Source organism: Gadus chalcogrammus, chromosome 22 (assembly GCF_026213295.1).
Source record: "Gadus chalcogrammus isolate NIFS_2021 chromosome 22, NIFS_Gcha_1.0, whole genome shotgun sequence".
Taxonomy (NCBI): domain Eukaryota; kingdom Metazoa; phylum Chordata; class Actinopteri; order Gadiformes; family Gadidae; genus Gadus; species Gadus chalcogrammus.
This window is the reverse complement of record NC_079433.1, coordinates 15,495,641-15,512,950: the sequence shown is the minus strand read 5'-3', so window position 1 is coordinate 15,512,950 and position 17,310 is coordinate 15,495,641. Positions and strand designations below refer to the sequence as shown.

Genomic DNA, 17,310 nt, shown 5'->3' with positions numbered 1-17,310 from the left:
GAGGAAATGATTGCAATAAAGTTTATGACCTAAACAACACGTTGTAGGCCTACTTTACAATTTAAAGGTACAGGTAGGAGAGGGTAGAGTAGGGGAGGGTGTTACACTGGGTGTCGACCCAAGTAGATATGGAAATATCAGAAAAGGCAATATGACTAAGTATCATTTTTCCCAGCCTAAATGGTCATTTGCAATCAATGACTATCTCCCCTTAAAGGTTGGTTGATAATGGTGTGACCACAGATGCAAATTAGCTATTTAGCTAACCCTGGTATGTAACTTGTTCTGTACATGCATCCCTGTCAACTAAACCAACAAACTAGCTCTCCTTTGGAAAATGTTAAAGTAAGGGCATTTTTCAAATTCCTTTCCACGGTTTGAGTCCCAGCTGGCAGCACGTATTCTCTCCGTGTCCACGCAGCACACCCGCCAATCGGCAGTGACGCACGATGGACGTCACTCTGTCACGCTCCACCTCTCTCACACACCAACTCTGAAGACAACGTGATGTCTCCCACATTACACAGATGAACCCAAGCTTGTTCAGAGTTCACAGTTCACCTGAACTCTGCATAGCATTCCCCCTCTGTAGCTCAGCCAGAATGTCAACGCCTGGCTGGTCCTCAACCAGTTTCTCCCAGACGCCGCTGCTCCCCCCCCCCCCCCCCCCCCCCAGCACTGGCTGCCGATGGCTGCTCAGATCCAATTCCCATCACTGGTTCCGGCCTACCGTGCCGTGATTGGCCCATCCCACATCCAGGACCTGGTCAGACCATACTCTCCAGCCCGTCCACGACGCTCAACGACTGCCTACCCGCTCGCTTATCCCTTTCTACATGGGGACCCCACCGGCCGCCCAGCTAGATCTCCATTGTTTGCAGTCCTGGCTCCACAATGGTGGATGGAGCTCCCCACTGACCCCAGGGCAGTGAAACCCTACTGGTCCTGGCTCCACAATGGTGGATGGAGCTCCCCACTGACCCCAGGACAGTGAAACCCTACTGGTCCTGGCTCCACAATGGTGGATGGAGCTCCCCACTGACCCCAGGACAGTGAAACCCTACTGGTCCTGGCTCCACAATGGTGGATGGAGCTCCCCACTGACCCCAGGACAGTGAAACCCTACTGGTCCTGGCTCCACAATGGTGGATGGAGCTCCCCACCTCTCCTACCCTACCCCACCTTCCATGCAGGCTGAAGACTCATCTGTTCAGACTGCATCTTGGCCCATGATTTTTATTTATTATAATTCAAAAGGAAATACAGAAATGGCTAATCAAAAACATAGTTTTAAAAACAATTCTCTATTCCTTGTTTCGAAACCACACAATCTTCAAATTTTTTCAAATATGATCACACATTCATCATTTTATATCCTACATCCCACTCCTATATAGCATAGCCTCGGTGAACAGGCATCATGCATATTTCTATGCAAGGGGGGGGGACTGAATGTCCACATTTTTCAGATTTTTATCTTGTTTTATTTTTACAGTCGCGCGGCATGTGGTTTGGGAGGTAGAGTGGGTCGACTGGTAACCGGAAGTTGCTAGTTCACTCCTCCTTGACGAGTGTCGAGGTGTCCCTGAGCAACACAGGATCCACCTAACTGCTCCTGATGAGCTGGCTGTGTCTTGCAGGGTGGACTGCTGTCTGTGTATTAATGGGTTAATGCTAGGCGATATTGGAAAGTGCTTTAGGTGGCTTGCTACAGGAAGCAGCAGGGAGGAGTACACCCCTCCATTTACATCAACGGTGGAGGGAGTCAACATTGTCAGCAGGACCTGGCCTGGTCCCGTCTCTAGTCAGCAGCGTCAGGAGGACCTGGCCTGGTCCCGTCTCTAGTCAGCAGCGTCAGGAGGACCTGGCCTGGTCCCGTCTCTAGTCAGCAGCGTCAGGAGGACCTGGCCGGGTCCCGTCTCTAGTCAGCAGCGTCAGGAGGACCTGGCCTGGTCCCATCACACTGGCATCATCGTCAGGGCAGTGCGACAACGACTCTTCTTCCTCTGAAGGCTGAGGAGGTTGGGCATGGACTCCAGGATACTCAGCCACCTCTATGGATGTTATACTCTCTACTTAGTACCTGCACTTTCGAGGAGAGCTGAGAACACTGGGATCTCACTGCCAGCAAGGACTGCTTGCTGCATGTTTGTTGTGCATTTGACAAATTAAAGAACGTGAACTTGAACTTAAAAGCAGTCAACCTAAAATATTTTTCTTACATTATAAGTTGTTCCTGGAGAACATGAGATGCAGGCCCATCCCCTAAGTTGACACACTTTGTCAACAGTTATTTTGGTTATTATGGATAAACAGCAAGATCAGTGATCCCTTCTCCTCTTCTTATAGTCGAACAGCAATCACCCTAACCTTAAATTTACATCCATAACAATACAATTATCTTTTTTATTTCTTATCATTAGGTCTACCTAATGATAGTCAAATCATCCTAACCTAAATGATTCACCATTCATCATTTAATTAAAATCCATAAATAAAGGTATATATTCTAATTCCAATAAGTGTAATGGAATTTGTGTTGAGTGGTAGAAACTTGTAGGCGAAGACTTACAAAGTTTGTCCACAAATTATTTTCTTACAGCACAAAAAGCGCTCAGGCATTTGAACTGGACGCCACAATGTATTCTGGGTCCTCACACTGCTTAGTGGCGGCGCACAGGGGAGCCTGCCAGGGAAAGACTGTTTCATTTCCTCTCGTTAGCATATGAAATCAATGCTTTTCAGGCGAGACGCTTTGTGACAACTTATAAAACGAACTTATTTTCACATCTTTAAGACTAAAACATTTTCCAGTGGAGATAAGCCGTAGCTAGTTAGCTTTGTTTGCCTCCCACTAATTGGGATTAGCTCACGATAGCTAGCTAGCTAGCCATCAAGCTAACAACAACAATAACAACCTCCACCGGCAGGCTAACAGCAATAATAAGGCATCACCACCGCACGCTTCAGATTCAGGACTAACGGACGGACGGACTCTGGTAAAGGGGGACTGTGTTTAGCACGGATAGATCCGCTACGGAGCTTTAACGAGTGGGTCAGGAGCTTGATCGGTGAAGCCATTCTTTACCACCGTACCACGTCCATCGGACCTGTGATCATCGATCAGGGACCATGGCAGAGTCTAGCGCCTCCATCGAGGTCACGGTCAAGACGCTGGACTCTCAGAGCAGGAGCTACAAAGTCAAGGGCGAGGTAATACAATTTTACTTTGTGACATTTGTGTTTCGGAAGTAGAGTTGCAACTGTGCACTGAGGTCCGCGTCGTTGTGTGTGGAGGTGTTGTGTGTATTTATTGACCCCCACCCGTCTGTGCCATCAGTTGACAGTGAGAGAGTTTAAGGAACACATAGCCACATCTGTCGAGATCCCGGTCGATAAACAGAGGCTGATCTACCAAGGAAGGGTGTTGCAAGATGAGAGAACCTTGATTGATTACAGTAAGTAAGATTTACACGCTAATTATATACCTGCTTATCTTAGTGCTACTTTGAATACTAAGTATTAAAGAGTAATATAATCCAAAAATCAAGCTTAAGAGCAAGGGCAGTCTCTTGTTTTCTGATGGTAATTTTCTGAGTAATGTTTTTTGTGTTTGGTCGTCCTCGAACAAATATCTGACACATACCATAGTGGCTTGTAAGAGAAAAATTACAGAGTTAAAGGACAACGGCTAGTGGCTGTTTTTCCCACCCATCTGAAATTGCCCCTCAGACGTGGATGGGAAAGTGATTCATCTAGTGGAGCGGGCGCCGCCCCAGCCGGGCTCCTCCGGCTCCGGGGGTGCGGGGTCGTCTACAGGGGGTGATACAGGGCCCAGCACCAGCCACTCCTCCACCACAACGCAGGGAATACCTCATGACCGCAACGGGAACAGCTACGTAATGCTGGGGACCTTCAATCTCCCCGTCAACATCATGGATCCTCAACAGATACAGGTGAGGATGAAAGCTGCCCTTCTATTCCAGCCTGCCCACCTTGAAAGTACCAGCGTGGGTTGGAATGATCTCCCCATGCTTACATTATCATGGAATTGATGATTGTTTATTAGATTATTAAAGAGCCAGGGAACCCAATGTTTCAGCTGAAATTCACTACACTATGAGATAAAACAAAATGTGGAGGGAGAATGTTATCCCCATGGCTACGGCCCACAGTATATTTATGATACTTCTTTAGTGACGTTGTGGTGTATGAGCGACAGCGTTATAATGAACAAAGTTGTATATGAAATGCGTCACACACCGCAGCGATATAATATAGGTGTCCAGGAATCCTAACCCCTCACTCTGACGCGTACATTAAATAAACCGCTGCTCAGACGGAGCTTCACCAACCCCACTCACCGGAGTGTTGTATAAGTGTTAGAAAGGCTCTGCTTTCTCTCTGACACCTCAATCAACTGCTCCCAGAAAGAGTCCACACATCCACAACCCCTTGGTCCGGACGTTTGAGTTCCTCGGAAAAGGCCCTCAGACATCATGAAAAGAACATCACCTGCGTTCAGCAGAGTGGAGCGATTACAAAGTGTTTTGGGAATAATGGCGAAAACAAAGGACTAGATCTTTTTTTTTTCTAAATTGGGGGCTAATTTCAGTAACAGTGATAAAATGGCATAGATTTTATGTTGACAATCAATAAGACAAATGGCAACGTTAAAAACAAATAAAAACAGTTTTAGGTTCACTGGCTCTTGCTGAATGCTGTGCAAACTTGTTGGCTTAGCTCAGGAGGTAGACTGGGTTGATTTGTAACCGGAAGGTTGCTGGTTCGATCCCTGAACCCTCCCAGTTTGGTCGTCGAGGTCTCCCTGAGCGAGACATCTAACCCTTACTGCTCCCGACAAGATGTCTGTCTACATGCGTGGTTGACTCCACTGTCAGTGTGTGAATGTGGGTATGAACCGTTGTAAGTCACTTTGAACAAAGGCGTCTGCTGAAAGCCCTACATGTATATGTAAACTTAAAGTCAAACATCATATTCGTCAACGTGATCCCAACTATGTAAAATGGGAATAGCAGCATATTTTCTGTTTAAGAATAGTGTTTAATGGAGGATTTGTTGCTGCCCAGATGTCCGTCCAGCAGATGATGGCTGGCGTCGGCGAGGCCGGGAGGGCGTCCCGGGTCAGCACCAACACCGGGGTGACTGACGACTGTTCCTAAACATCAGGCCCTCAGTGATTACCGGATCACCGCCTGCAGTGTCTGTTCTTCTCGGTCCACATCGGATCAAACCCTTGAACAACCTGTTTCCCTGCAGAGCCACGGGTCGGTAGACGTCCACATCAACATGGACCAGTCGGTCCAGAGCGAGCCAAGGATGCGGCTCCAGCTGGCGGAGAACATGCTGAGGGACGCCCAGGCTCTGATCGGCAGGCTGGAGGTAGGGCTGCAGCGCCGCACCAAGCCCTCACACAACCACCGTCTTCTGCCTTCAAGATTTGTATATACAAGGAAGATTGCTTGGTGGGCTTGGTGCATAAAAGACTTAAAGCAGCACGATAGAAGCGTAATATTAACAAAGTATTAGCAATATAATATATGAACACTATTTAAACACTATATTAATAAGAGCTATAAATGAAGGGGAATCGAGAGGAATGCATGCTTTGAAAGGGCTATGAGGCATGTACAACATAATTAGAATACAGTGCTTCCCCTACCATTGTTCAGGCCTGGCGGGCCGCCAGGCCAACGAGCGCCCCCGCCAGGCCAACAACCGGCCAAGAAAAAGAAAAAAAATGAAAAAGAGAAAAAAAAAAAATGATTTTTTTATTTTTTATTATTATTAGCCATAATATCATAACCATCCAAGCTCACCACCAGCTATCTCAATATGTATTGGTGCTTTATGCTCCTGTACATGAAATTAGTTTATATTAAATCAACTTTGTTTTTAGAAAAACACTGTTTATTCTCCGGCAGAAGAACTATACCACGAACCGATCGCGTAAATGCGACGTCTGATTGGTTCAGCCCGCCGTTACCATGGACATTTTTACCGCCCCCGCGAAACACAAGCCTCGTTCTTTATATGTCCATAACTTAACCAACTTCTGATGGCTAAGCAAGTGTTTTATATGGAAATAACCAACAAATACTCTAGCATCCCGTGAAAAATGTATAACAAATCACACTATCAGCTCTTACCACCAATTCTAGGGGAAACACTGGAATAATTATAGAGATTACCGTGTTTCAAGGCGCCTTCAATAGTGAAATCTGTTGACAAAAAGTCTGAGTCACGGTGAGGAATGCATTTGGCAACATTGCAAGTAAAGTGTGAAGACTTACGCATTCCTGGCCACATTCCAGACCCATGGGATAATTTGTGAGCCCATTTTGCAATATAAAAAATGACTTAAATCATTCTATGACTTGCTATTCATCGTAACAATTGAGCTGATTAAAACAACATTTGGAAACAAATCATTTAGATTTACATTTAGGGCATTTAGCAGACGCTTTTATCCAAGGCGAACCCCAATAAGTATATTTGTCAGAAGAAAGAGAAACAACAATATATAACCTTTGGTACAGTAAGGATGGTCATATTAACAAGTGCCAAGCACTTAGAATGTCTAGGTAATCCCATTCCCTGTATACAACAGAAATAGCTGGGATAAGTTGCTATACAATGCTAAGTGCTATTTTAAAGAGCCAGGATGTTCAACATACAGGAAGTGGGAACATTAAGTGCCAGGACTTACAAACATACAATAAGTGCGTTATTGGTGGGTTATTTATGAGAGTAAGGGAGGAGAAGGGGCGGTAGGGGGGCAGGAGGGAGGCTGTGTAGAGTCCAGGGGCCTCATTTAAAAACACTCCCTAATCCTATTGGGTGTACTATTGCGTACGTCCAGCCCTCAGAATCTGCGTACCCACAACCAATTAAAACCTTCTCGTGATAAATACCAACGTACGTTCAATCTTGCGTGCGTGAACGAGCGTGCACAAGCGCCATGCTCGTCCCAAGAACGTCCCATAGTCCAATAGTCCTTAAAAGGGCAATGCTAATCAAAAAAATCTATTGATAAACTAATGAATAGTCTTATCCTAGTATATAAGGAGCCTTTAGTGACCTATCATGACACGGGAAAATAGATACGCCTACGCCCAAGAAAAACAAGATTTGCACATTGTGAAATAGAAGTGATTCTTACCGAAGTAGAGAAGCATTATTTATAGGCCTTCTGCCAAAAGGATAATTCATTACTATAGCCTGTAGGCTAATTGAATGTAGGCCTACATATATATATATGTATCAGGCAAATTAATGAAACTTAAGTGATACAGTTGGATTTTTTCCGTAAATCTTAACATTGTTTCCGCAACATTTTCGTGACCTTTAAAAACGAGGCCCCATGTGATCTCTGCACAAAGAGGAAGTAAGTCTTGGGACTCTTGCAGAAGCTGTTGAGGGATTCTGCGTCCCTGAGATCGGCAGGGATCTCGTTCCACCACTGCGGAGCCAAAGCAGAGAGGAGTTGTGACTCTGCGGTTCGACCTTTGCGTGCTCTTCTCGATGGTGGTTTCATTTGTAACATTATACATCGGATATCATTTCCACCTTCGGTAATTTTCCTTGTGTACAGCCAATGGTAAATACAGTATGACGTTTGGCCCAGCTCGATGTGAGACAGTTGTGTGTTGGTTGTGAGTCCTCTCATCCTTCCACATGTTTGTGTAGGGTCAGCCCAGTGACCCGGCCCCTGCACCCGAGACAGATCCGTCCCAGGCCTCCCCCGGGGCCGGGGCGACCCCCTCCCAGCCCATGGACACCACCACTCTGCCTGCCCCGGCTCCACCCTCATCCTCCTCCACCTCCTCCACCCAAACAGAGGCTCCAGCCCCGCCGGGCTCCAAGTAAGCCAGATATAACCCCTCCCTCAGTTTGAACCTCGTTACAGAAGGCCCACAGGCCACGACCATGGAAGGGATCAAATCTGCTGCGCTTTGGGTATTATCAGTACTAGTCACACATGGCCTTTGGTTTGTGTTCCCCCTTTTTCTTACTTGTACTTAATACACAATTACACATGCTGACATGAGCAAGGAAGACCGAGTGAGAGCACGGTCTCCTTCCACCTTTAGGCATCACGAGGAGGACCAATCGGATGACGTTCTGTTAGAACAGAAAACAACCCAGTAGTCCTCCTCAGTGTGTGTCCTAGGGAGCGTGCTGAGTATTTGGGGAGGGACAGTGGGAGAGCAGACCTCAAACGGGATGTCTTCTCTCCCCGTGCCTCCAGCCACCCGAGCCCAGCAGAGTTTGTGGAGGTGCTGTCGGAGGTGAGGCGGGTGGAGGAGCGGCTGGGGCCGTTCATCCAGAGGACCCACTCCATCCTGGGGACGGCCACGCTGGCCGACTACAACAACAACGTGAGGACAACTTTGTGTTTTCAGTCTGTCGGTCTCAGGGCCGACCCCTGCTCCCCCTCGGGTGGTGTGGACTCCTCTAGGTAGGTAGCCGGACCCCAAGGGAGCTAGGAACAGGATGCCCCACCAAAGCTTTATACAGCTCACTTGTAGGATAACTCATTACTGATCGTACTTTGTCCGCTCCAGATTGGCTGACGGCTAAAGTGGGCGTGCACAGAGGAGGAAGGCTCTGGGAGACGGGGCAATCAATCACCTGTTGGTTAGCAACTAAAGGTCTCATCTTAGATCCATACTTTTTCTTCCAGATGCGCGAGAGGGAGGAGGACCAGCGGACGCTCAACGGGGTCGGAGATACCCTGCGTCTCCTTGGCAACAGCTTGATTGCCCTCGGCGATCTGCGCTGCAACCTCACCACCAACCCCCCCCGGCATCTCTATGTGGTTCGGCCCATGGCCCATTACGCCTCTCCTGTGCTCCTGCAGGCGGGCCTGCCTCACATGCCCATCCCAGTAGGTTCTCCTGTGTGATTGTATTGCGGGGGTGGGGGTGGGGGGGCTATAGCAGAAATATAATATCACAATTTCTCCCAGGAAGGATCATGATCCATCAGCTTTTCACGATTCTATTTCATGTGTAGGAGTTAGTTACCTGTAAAACCATTCCAATTCCATTATTATTATCCCTTGCATTAGACTTCCATAGACGATTAACCGTGGGTAAGGGAAAATAACAATAATTATTGATATGGTATACCCTGTAAACCGCAGGGCTCGAGCTGTATTCAGGGGGGTAGGGTTAGGGGAACCCCAGACCTTTGAGAGGGTCCCTCCACTTTCAATCGAGATTCGATTTTAAGAATTTTTATTTTTAAGATTTTGATGTTTTATCATAGAGTGAGATGGACAGGAAGGTATGGGAGAGAGAGAGGGGGGGAAGGACATACAGCAAAGGACCAGGCGCAGGGATCGAACCCGGCTCGCTGCGATCAGCACTGGGCCTTATCTCTCTCCCCGCGGAGCCCCAAGGGACCCTCTTCAAGCCAGCGTGACTCATGCCCTCTCCTAGATCAACCTGGGGACCACAGTGACCATGACGTCTAACGGACGCCCCGCAGCAGAAGGGCAGGCGCAGCCCCCGCACACCGCCGGCCAATCAGAGCAGCAGGGCCCCGGCCAGGCCCCGCCCCCCCAGCCAAACGCCACCACCAACCAGATGCCGGGGGGGGGGCCGGGGCAAGGGGGTCCCCGGGTGATCCGAATCACCCACCAGACCCTGGAGCCTGTGGTCATGATGCAGATGAACATCGACGGTAGGTCCCCCTCTGTTCCCCGCTCACTGCTCCCCCGCTCACTGGGGGGGTTCTGCAGAGCTCTCTGCTCACCGCTCACTCTTGTGTTCTCCAGGGGACTCTGCCGGCGGGGCGGGACAAGCCACCGGGGCCGCAGGTCAGCCCGGTAAGCCCCCTCCATCGGAGATGCACCCCTTTAAGTTCTGTTTACCACCGAGCGCAGGATGCTGGGAATCCAACGCAGCGCTGATAATGCGATTGAAAGTAAACCTGTGTGTGTGTGTGTGTGTGTGTGTGTGTTCAGGGGCCACACCCATCCACATCCCGGGGCTGCCCCCAGAGTTCATGCAGGCCATCGTGCAGCAGATCTCCCACCAGGCGGCCGCCATGGCGGCGGCGGCGGGGCCAGCGGCGGCCGCCATGGCGGCGGCGGCGGCGGCGGGGGGCCACCCCGCTCACATGCACCCGGGGGCCACGCCCGGGGCCCCGCCGCCCGCCACCGCCGCCGCGCCCGGCCCCGAGGGGACCGCCGCGCCCCAGCTGCCCACACAAGCCCGGGTGGTGATCACCCGGCCCGCCTTCTCCCCGCAGGGCCCCCAGCCCCTGGGGACCCGCGGGGCCACCATCAACCTGAGGCCGGCGGCCCCCGGGGCGGCAGGGCCTCAGCCAGGGGCCCAGCAGACCCTGGGCCCCTCCCCTCTCAGCCAGATGATCAGCGGCCTGGTGGGACAGTTCCTGCTCCCGGGGCAGACAAGTGAGTGGGGCAGCGTCCCGTCCTCGTGTTTAAACGGCCTCCAGCCGAGGGCGTCTCCCAGCACGGGTCCCCTCGGCAGAGCGCCTCACCGTGGAATAACCGCTATTCACGTCTGCCCCTGACCGCCCCGATAGGCGACCCAACGTCCCCCTTCTCCTCTTCCCACTCCCACTCCTACTCCTTCTCCACCTCTTTATCAGATCCCTCCTTCGCCTCCACCCCTCCTCCTCCTCCGCCTCCCTCTGCCAACCTGTCGGGCCACACCACCTCCTCCACCACCTCCTCCTCCTCCAGCAGCAGCAGCAGCAGTAGCAGCTCCTCCACCTCCTCCGCCCGGCCCCCAGCTGAAGGACTCCCCGAGGGCCATCTGGCCCAGCTGCTGGGCTCCCTGCTGGGGGGCCCGGCGGGGGTCGCGGGCGGGGCCCCGGCCATCACCGTCACCCTGCCCGGCATGCCCGGCAGCTTCTTCCAGGGCATGTCGGACTTCATGCATGTGAGTTACCAGCCCCACCCCCCCCACCCCCCCCCCCCCCCCCCCCCCCCCCCCCCCCCCCCCCCCGGCTGTTTCACCAGGCAGCAGGAGTGACTTCATTTCACCCCAATCTGTAGCAAGGTCATCATCTAGTTTATAACCATTACTTAATCAGTTGTAATGGAACGACTCCCAGTATTACTGATATAGGTGTTCTCCTGGAGGGATGGTCGACTCAATAGTGTATGTAAGGCGTTATATTTGGTTATGATGTGATACCATCAAATCGTGGCTACCCTGTTTCTTTTTTTACTTCGTTTTTATTAACTTAAAAAAACTCTTTTTCGAAAAAGAGGTTTTTAATCTCAATGGGACTTTCCTGGTTAAATAAAAAAAAAAATTAAGCATTTTTTGCAACTACACGAGGATGCAGAATAACAACACAGAAGCAACTGTCGGCACAACAGCAGTCTTTTGTCCTCACAAATGTAACATGGGTCACAGAGGTCGATTACAACAAGTTTATCTATATGACGTAGTTTATAGCTACCGTAAAGCCAACAGGATCATAAGATACCAGGACACACTTCACAAACCACACCCTGACTTTATCAAATACATGTTACATTTTGTCCATCTTGCAATATAATAAATCATATGTCAATCTGAGCAGAAAAGTGAACCTTTCCATGTCCTGAATCTCTTGACTCATTGAATAAGTCCTGAATCATTTCTAGTCAGTTATCTACAACAATTTTCTATTTCTGAAGAGAACCAAAGTCCCTGCCCGAACTAAAGTCTGATCAATGTGGACCGGGTCCTTCCCCCAGCCCTCCTCAGCGTCCGGCGGCCCCCCGGCCCCCCCGGCCCCGGGCGCCCCCCCGGCCCCGGCCCCTGGCGGCGTGGGGGACACCCTGAGCCCCGAGCTGTTCACCGGGATCGTCCAGGGCGTGCTGTCCACCATGATGGGCTCCCTGGGGGCCCAGCAGGGCACGGGCGAGAGCATCGCCCACTTCATCCAGAGGCTGTCCCAGACCAGCAACCTGTTCACGCCCGGCTCCGGGGACGCCGTCGGTGAGCGGGGCCGGACGGGGGAGGGGGGGGGCGGGGGTGTGTGCTACATGATGAGGTCATGAAGTGGTGACGCCCCAGTGAAGCAATGCTGTGACCCAGGTGGCATATGGCACTGATGAATCATTTTTGGGTGTATTATATTATTTTTATTATTTTATTAGGGGTCCTATGAAAAAAGTATGAACCCTATTGTCTCTGTAAGTATTATTATTTCTTTACAGACAAATTCGGCCATATCTCAAAAACAACATGGGCAAAAGTATATCAATTGTATAAATAAATTCGCGACTCGTTAAACTAAAATGAGTTAGGTTTGACAAGGATGGGCCAGAATTAGCTATAGGTTGCGCTATAATAAGCACTTTAAGTGAAAAATACTCAACTGGCTGCCATTTCCACTAGGAACGTGCAATATGCATGAAACTTGTTATACCTGCCCCATTCGTCATGAAGAACAACTTTCAATGTGCAACCCATATGGTCAGATCATTAAGACTTAATACAATGGCTACAACTTGACAAATCACCCACACTTCAACAGATCTGGTGCCGGAGCAGTTAAAAGCTGCCAACTCGGCACACATGTACCAGGTGACTGTGGGACTATTCATAACAATAAGGCTAAAGACGGCAGAGATATACATTTTAAAGTGAAACATATGCATATCTCCGATGTTTAAACAGCGCTAACATTGTGTTAGAGCACGTTGGCTCGGCTGTAATATATGGCTACAAAGAGTAGATTCCATACAGCCAAATTTCAAGTATATATATCTGAAATTACAATTTGGATGCATTATTCTCAAGTTGCCTTTCTGAACGGACTCTCTACCACGCAGGCCGGGCCTTAAAGCGGTACACACGTCATTTCGCAAACGTCCGTTTTGACAGTGGGCTCTGACACCGTATGCTTTAGAAACATGGTTGGGGATTGTTCTGATATGTTAACTTCGGGTAAACCAGTGTTCATTTATTATACATAACCAAGCTCACCATACCTCCACGTAGGGACGACTTCTATTCCTCAAACGATGTTCTAATCTGCCCTTGGCAGTCTACGTGTCCATGTAGTGTAGGGGGATTGCGTCAGCCGCTCTCTGACCCCCCTCTGCGGCCCCTGGTCCTCAGGCTTCTTCGGGGACCTGCTGTCCCTGGTGTGCCAGAGCTTCTCCATGGTGGACATGGTGCTGCTGCTGCACGGCAACGCCCAGCCGCTGAGCCGCATCCAGCCCCAGCTCCACGCCTTCTTCACCCAGCACTGCCTCCAGGGCCGCCCGCCCACCGACGCCAACATCACCGTGAGGGGGGGGGGGGGGGGGGGGGGGGGGTGAATGATGGGGGGGGGGTGGGTGAGGAGGAGGGGCCGGCGAGGGGGGCCGGGGGGATGAGTGACGGACATGTCCACAGCGTGGGAGGAGCCTTAACATGATGGTGGTGTGGTCTTCTGTTGCAGACGGCGGCGGAGGAGCTGATCAACGGCCTGGAGGAATACATCGTGGAGAGCTTTGTAAGGCTGACCCCTCACACTCGTGCACCAGTGTACCCATCACCACTACAAACCAACCATAGGCTGGTTTGTACCGGTGATGAGTCACAGATGCTTAGTCCCTTAAGTCCTACTAGTTCACTTGCCAATATTGACTCTCTGAACAATCACGCACTTCAGACATTGTACATTTGAATGCATCATGGGAGTTTTTGTTGGAGATACCCCATTTTGTGTTGACTTGATGGATCATCAGAATCACAAACTGCACGCACATGCAGGTTGTGATTGTGACAATCTCTCAAGTCACCACAAAAGGGCGTATCGCCGGAGGAATTAAATTAACAATCAACAATTTAAACCCTGTGTCACTGGTGTCGTTGTCGTGGTTGTTGTTGTGCGTCAGGCTACCGTAGCGGTGCGCGACGGAGTGGACATCATCCAGACCAACATGTCCTTCCTCAGACAGCAGTTCACGCGCATGGCCGTGCACATCCTGCGCTGCAACGGTAAGGATCCGGCCGCCTGAAGGCTGGCAGAGGGCTCTCCTTTGGTACGACTGGTAGCAGCAGCAGTCAGTAGGCGGGCTACTGTCACTGTGAGCGGGCCATTACTGTAAGGTAGTGAGTTAATGCATTTCATTCAGTTCAAAATGGGGCGACAAGCCAAGTGTTGGTTGTTGGTCCGCCCTATGAAGAGAATATAAATAGTCACGCTGGCAGAAAGTAAGAACATTCTGGTGTGCCCGGTTCTTCCCCATTAGCAGAGCACAAGATGTTTTGCAGTCTATTTGTGTTACCTACTCCTGTAGGTGTAGGAGGTTATGTTAATACACGCTTTTTAAGGGGTGACTGCACTCCCCTACTGGACCGCTTAAGACAAACAGCCACCGTTTGACACCAATGATGGCACATTTAAAGACATGAATCAGCTCCCTGTACCTGTTGATGTCTAAAGCGATTGTAGGAAGAATGCTACAGTTTAATTCCGTAATGAACTTGGACATTGGCGACCCACTTCAGATGGATCCACTCATAAGCCATTAGCTACCATCAACACACGCGATATCCACTGGTTTTGGTTCAGAGAAAACCTGTGTTGAGTAAGGTAATCCAACCCTTTCAACTAACGATGAATGGAATTGCTGATTTTGTTTAGCAATGGGGCAACAGGTTTCTTGACTGTTTAATAGTGAATGAAGCAGTAGTATCCAGAATAGACTGAGGTTGGTATTCTGATACTGTGTGTGTGTGTGTGTGTGTGTGTGTGTGTGTGTGTGTGTGTGTGTGTGTGTGTGTGTGTGTGTGTGTGTGTGTGTGTGTGTGTGTGTGTGTGTGTGTGTGTGTGTGTGTGTCTCCTCGTCCTCAGACCAAACCTTCGGGCCCCGCCTGCTGCTGCTGTGCACCCAGGGCCTGTTTGAGTGCCTGGCCCTCAACCTGTACTGCCTGAACGGGGAGCAGAGAGCGCTGACCGGCGTCATCAACCACCGCATTGTGAGTGCTCCCCCGGCCCCCCCCACGCGCACACAAGGCCACCCAAAGATCAGAGATTCAGTCGCTTTCATTTTGAAATGTTGTTAAGAAAGCCGAACATGGCGCCACCACCGGATCGCCCTGTGTATGTTTCTCTGTGTTCTTTGAGAAGCAATGAGGATTTAGATTGCCCCCCCCCCCCCCCCCCCCCCCTTTCCATGTGGGTACAGAGAACCATGTCGGCCGACGTCAACCCCAGCCTGGTCAACTGGCTGACCAGCATGATGTCCATGAGGCTGCAGGTCATCCTGGAGCACAACCCTGTGACGGAGCAGCACATCCAGCACTACGTCGTCCGCCCCCGGCAGGTAAGACCCAGGGACAGCTGCGCCCGCTACCGGCGCCGTGGCCCCACGTGGGCCCATGGTCACTGGTACAGGGGCCGTGTAGTGTGTGCTGAGAGCGTGGTGCCCGCTGGGCCGGGCCGGCGCGGTCACATCGCTCAACCCTCCCTGTTCAGACTGATATCAGATCTGGTGAAGGCTCGTCTTTCAACGATCGTGATGTCCTGGGTTGAACCTGTTAGACCGTTGATGGAAGAAATCTTTCCTGTAGAACTACGAAGAGGTCTCCCTGATCTGTCTTTAGATCCGTGTTCCTCAGAGATGACGTGTGTGTATGTGTGTGTGTGTGTGTGTGTGTGTGTGTGTGTGTGTGTGGTATTCTTTCTCAACAAACCTGAGTACACATAGTGCATACAGTTTCCATCGTCCACTTTCTTGTCTTTGCTCTTCGTCGTCAGAATGACCCGACCAGCTCCGCCCCGATGTGTGAGGCAGCAGCCGCCCCCCCGCAGAACCCCAGCGGTGTGGAGGTAGGGCTCTCTGGGTGGACCTCTCCCAATGAACACGGAGGTGTAGGGCTAAGGGTTTGGGGCGGGACAGGGCGTTTGTTTCCAAATGATTCAGTGGAACCTAAGACACGGTGAGATATGTTGATTGCCGTACTCTGACCTGTCCCGTGTCTCCCCCCCGTCTCTGACCTGTCCCGTGTCTCCCCCCCGTCTCTGACCTGTCCCGTGTCTCCCCCCCGTCTCTGACCTGTCCCGTGTCTCCCCCCCGTCTCTGACCTGTCCCGTGTCTCCCCCCCGTCTCTGACCTGTCCCGTGTCTCCCCCCCGTCTCTGACCTGTCCCGTGTCTCCCCCCCTTCTCTCTGACCCGTCCTGTGTCTCCCCCCTGTCCCGTGTCTCCCCCCGTCTCTCCCCCCTGTCCCGTGTCTCCCCCTGTCTCTCCCCCCTGTCCCGTGTCTCCCCCTGTCTCTCCCCCCTGTCCCCTCAGCAGATGGAGGAGGGCCTCTCTCCGCCCTCCTCCACCCCGGGGGAGGAGGCCATGGCCGTGGTGGCGGAGGGCAGCCGGGACGCCCCGGCGCCGCCCCCCGGGGAGCGGGCGCCGTCCCGCAGGGTGCTGGTGATGGGCGGGGACATCCCGGTGCCGGTCCTGGCAGGACGGGACCGGCCCGGACCGGACGTGGAGCCCTGGGCCGCTGGCGTGCCCCCGGTAAGGACGGCCCCTCCCATCCAGCCAGAGTCCAGATGGGATCTGGTAGGGGAGGGTGTAGAGAGTTGATGGTGTATTTCTGATCATCTTTAGTGAGTTGATGGTATAGTTCTAGCATTAGTGCCTTAAACATTTGTGAACACTGCATAGTCAAGACTAGCAGGAGTCGTGGAAAACATATTGTTATTTAATCGTACTAATATGGACTTCAAACCAGGCGGTCCTCAAAGGTTTGTCCAAACAGATCCCTATCAATAAGACAGGCTGCATGACATTATCGAATGCGACTAGACCTTACGTCCACGCCGCGCCGTCTGCTTCTCCCTGACCGCGGTCAGCCCCTTGTCCCGGTGGGGGCTCTGTAACTGAGCCATGGGGGTCTGTTTCAGGAGTGGGTGCCCATCATCAGGCACGACATGCTGTCTCAGAGGAAGATCAAAGCGCAGCCGCCGCTGTCCGACGCCTACCTCCACGGAATGCCCGCCAAGAGGAGGAAGGTGAGCCCCCAGCCCGCCGCACGTCGGTTCGACACCGACGCCCGTCTCAGAGAGAGAACCAGTACAGTACCATGGAGTTCCCCAGACAGAGGACGCCACCACGACTAGGGGTTGCAGCGGTGTGGACATTTTCACACCGAGTAATACACTCGTGTCAACACCGGTATTACCAAGTATAAACGGTATAAACTCGAAACTAGGTCAACCGCCATCTTCTCCGTCAACTCTCCTCTCACACTCGGTGACAGCGTCTTATAACGTTCTATATATAATAGTATAATATAATTGTATATATAATATCACGGCCA

At 51.3% G+C, this 17,310-nt stretch overlaps 1 protein-coding gene across 3 annotated transcripts in view; it reads left to right on the top strand.

Moving 5' to 3' along the window:
- The first annotated feature begins 2,570 nt into the window (after positions 1-2,570).
- Positions 2,571-17,310, top strand: part of bag6l (BCL2 associated athanogene 6, like) — a 17,557-nt gene continuing 2,817 nt past the window's right edge. Inside the window, exons 1-21 of one of the 3 annotated variants that reach the window (XM_056583248.1) lie at positions 2,571-3,213; positions 3,341-3,458; positions 3,733-3,956; positions 5,091-5,162; positions 5,281-5,403; positions 7,711-7,886; positions 8,273-8,402; positions 8,708-8,911; positions 9,468-9,711; positions 9,806-9,856; positions 9,995-10,444; positions 10,579-10,937; positions 11,747-11,990; positions 13,119-13,288; positions 13,444-13,497; positions 13,883-13,985; positions 14,845-14,969; positions 15,179-15,316; positions 15,751-15,822; positions 16,290-16,505; positions 16,895-17,002. In XM_056583248.1, coding sequence (XP_056439223.1) covers positions 3,133-3,213; positions 3,341-3,458; positions 3,733-3,956; positions 5,091-5,162; positions 5,281-5,403; positions 7,711-7,886; positions 8,273-8,402; positions 8,708-8,911; positions 9,468-9,711; positions 9,806-9,856; positions 9,995-10,444; positions 10,579-10,937; positions 11,747-11,990; positions 13,119-13,288; positions 13,444-13,497; positions 13,883-13,985; positions 14,845-14,969; positions 15,179-15,316; positions 15,751-15,822; positions 16,290-16,505; positions 16,895-17,002 — 3,462 coding nt within the window. In that variant the 5' untranslated portion in view covers positions 2,571-3,132. Of the gene's footprint in view, positions 3,214-3,340; positions 3,459-3,732; positions 3,957-5,090; positions 5,163-5,280; positions 5,404-7,710; positions 7,887-8,272; positions 8,403-8,707; positions 8,912-9,467; positions 9,712-9,805; positions 9,857-9,994; positions 10,445-10,578; positions 10,938-11,746; positions 11,991-13,118; positions 13,289-13,443; positions 13,498-13,882; positions 13,986-14,844; positions 14,970-15,178; positions 15,317-15,750; positions 15,823-16,286; positions 16,506-16,894; positions 17,003-17,310 lie in introns of all 3 variants that reach the window. The other 2 variants (XM_056583247.1, XM_056583249.1) reach the window with 2 other exon arrangements.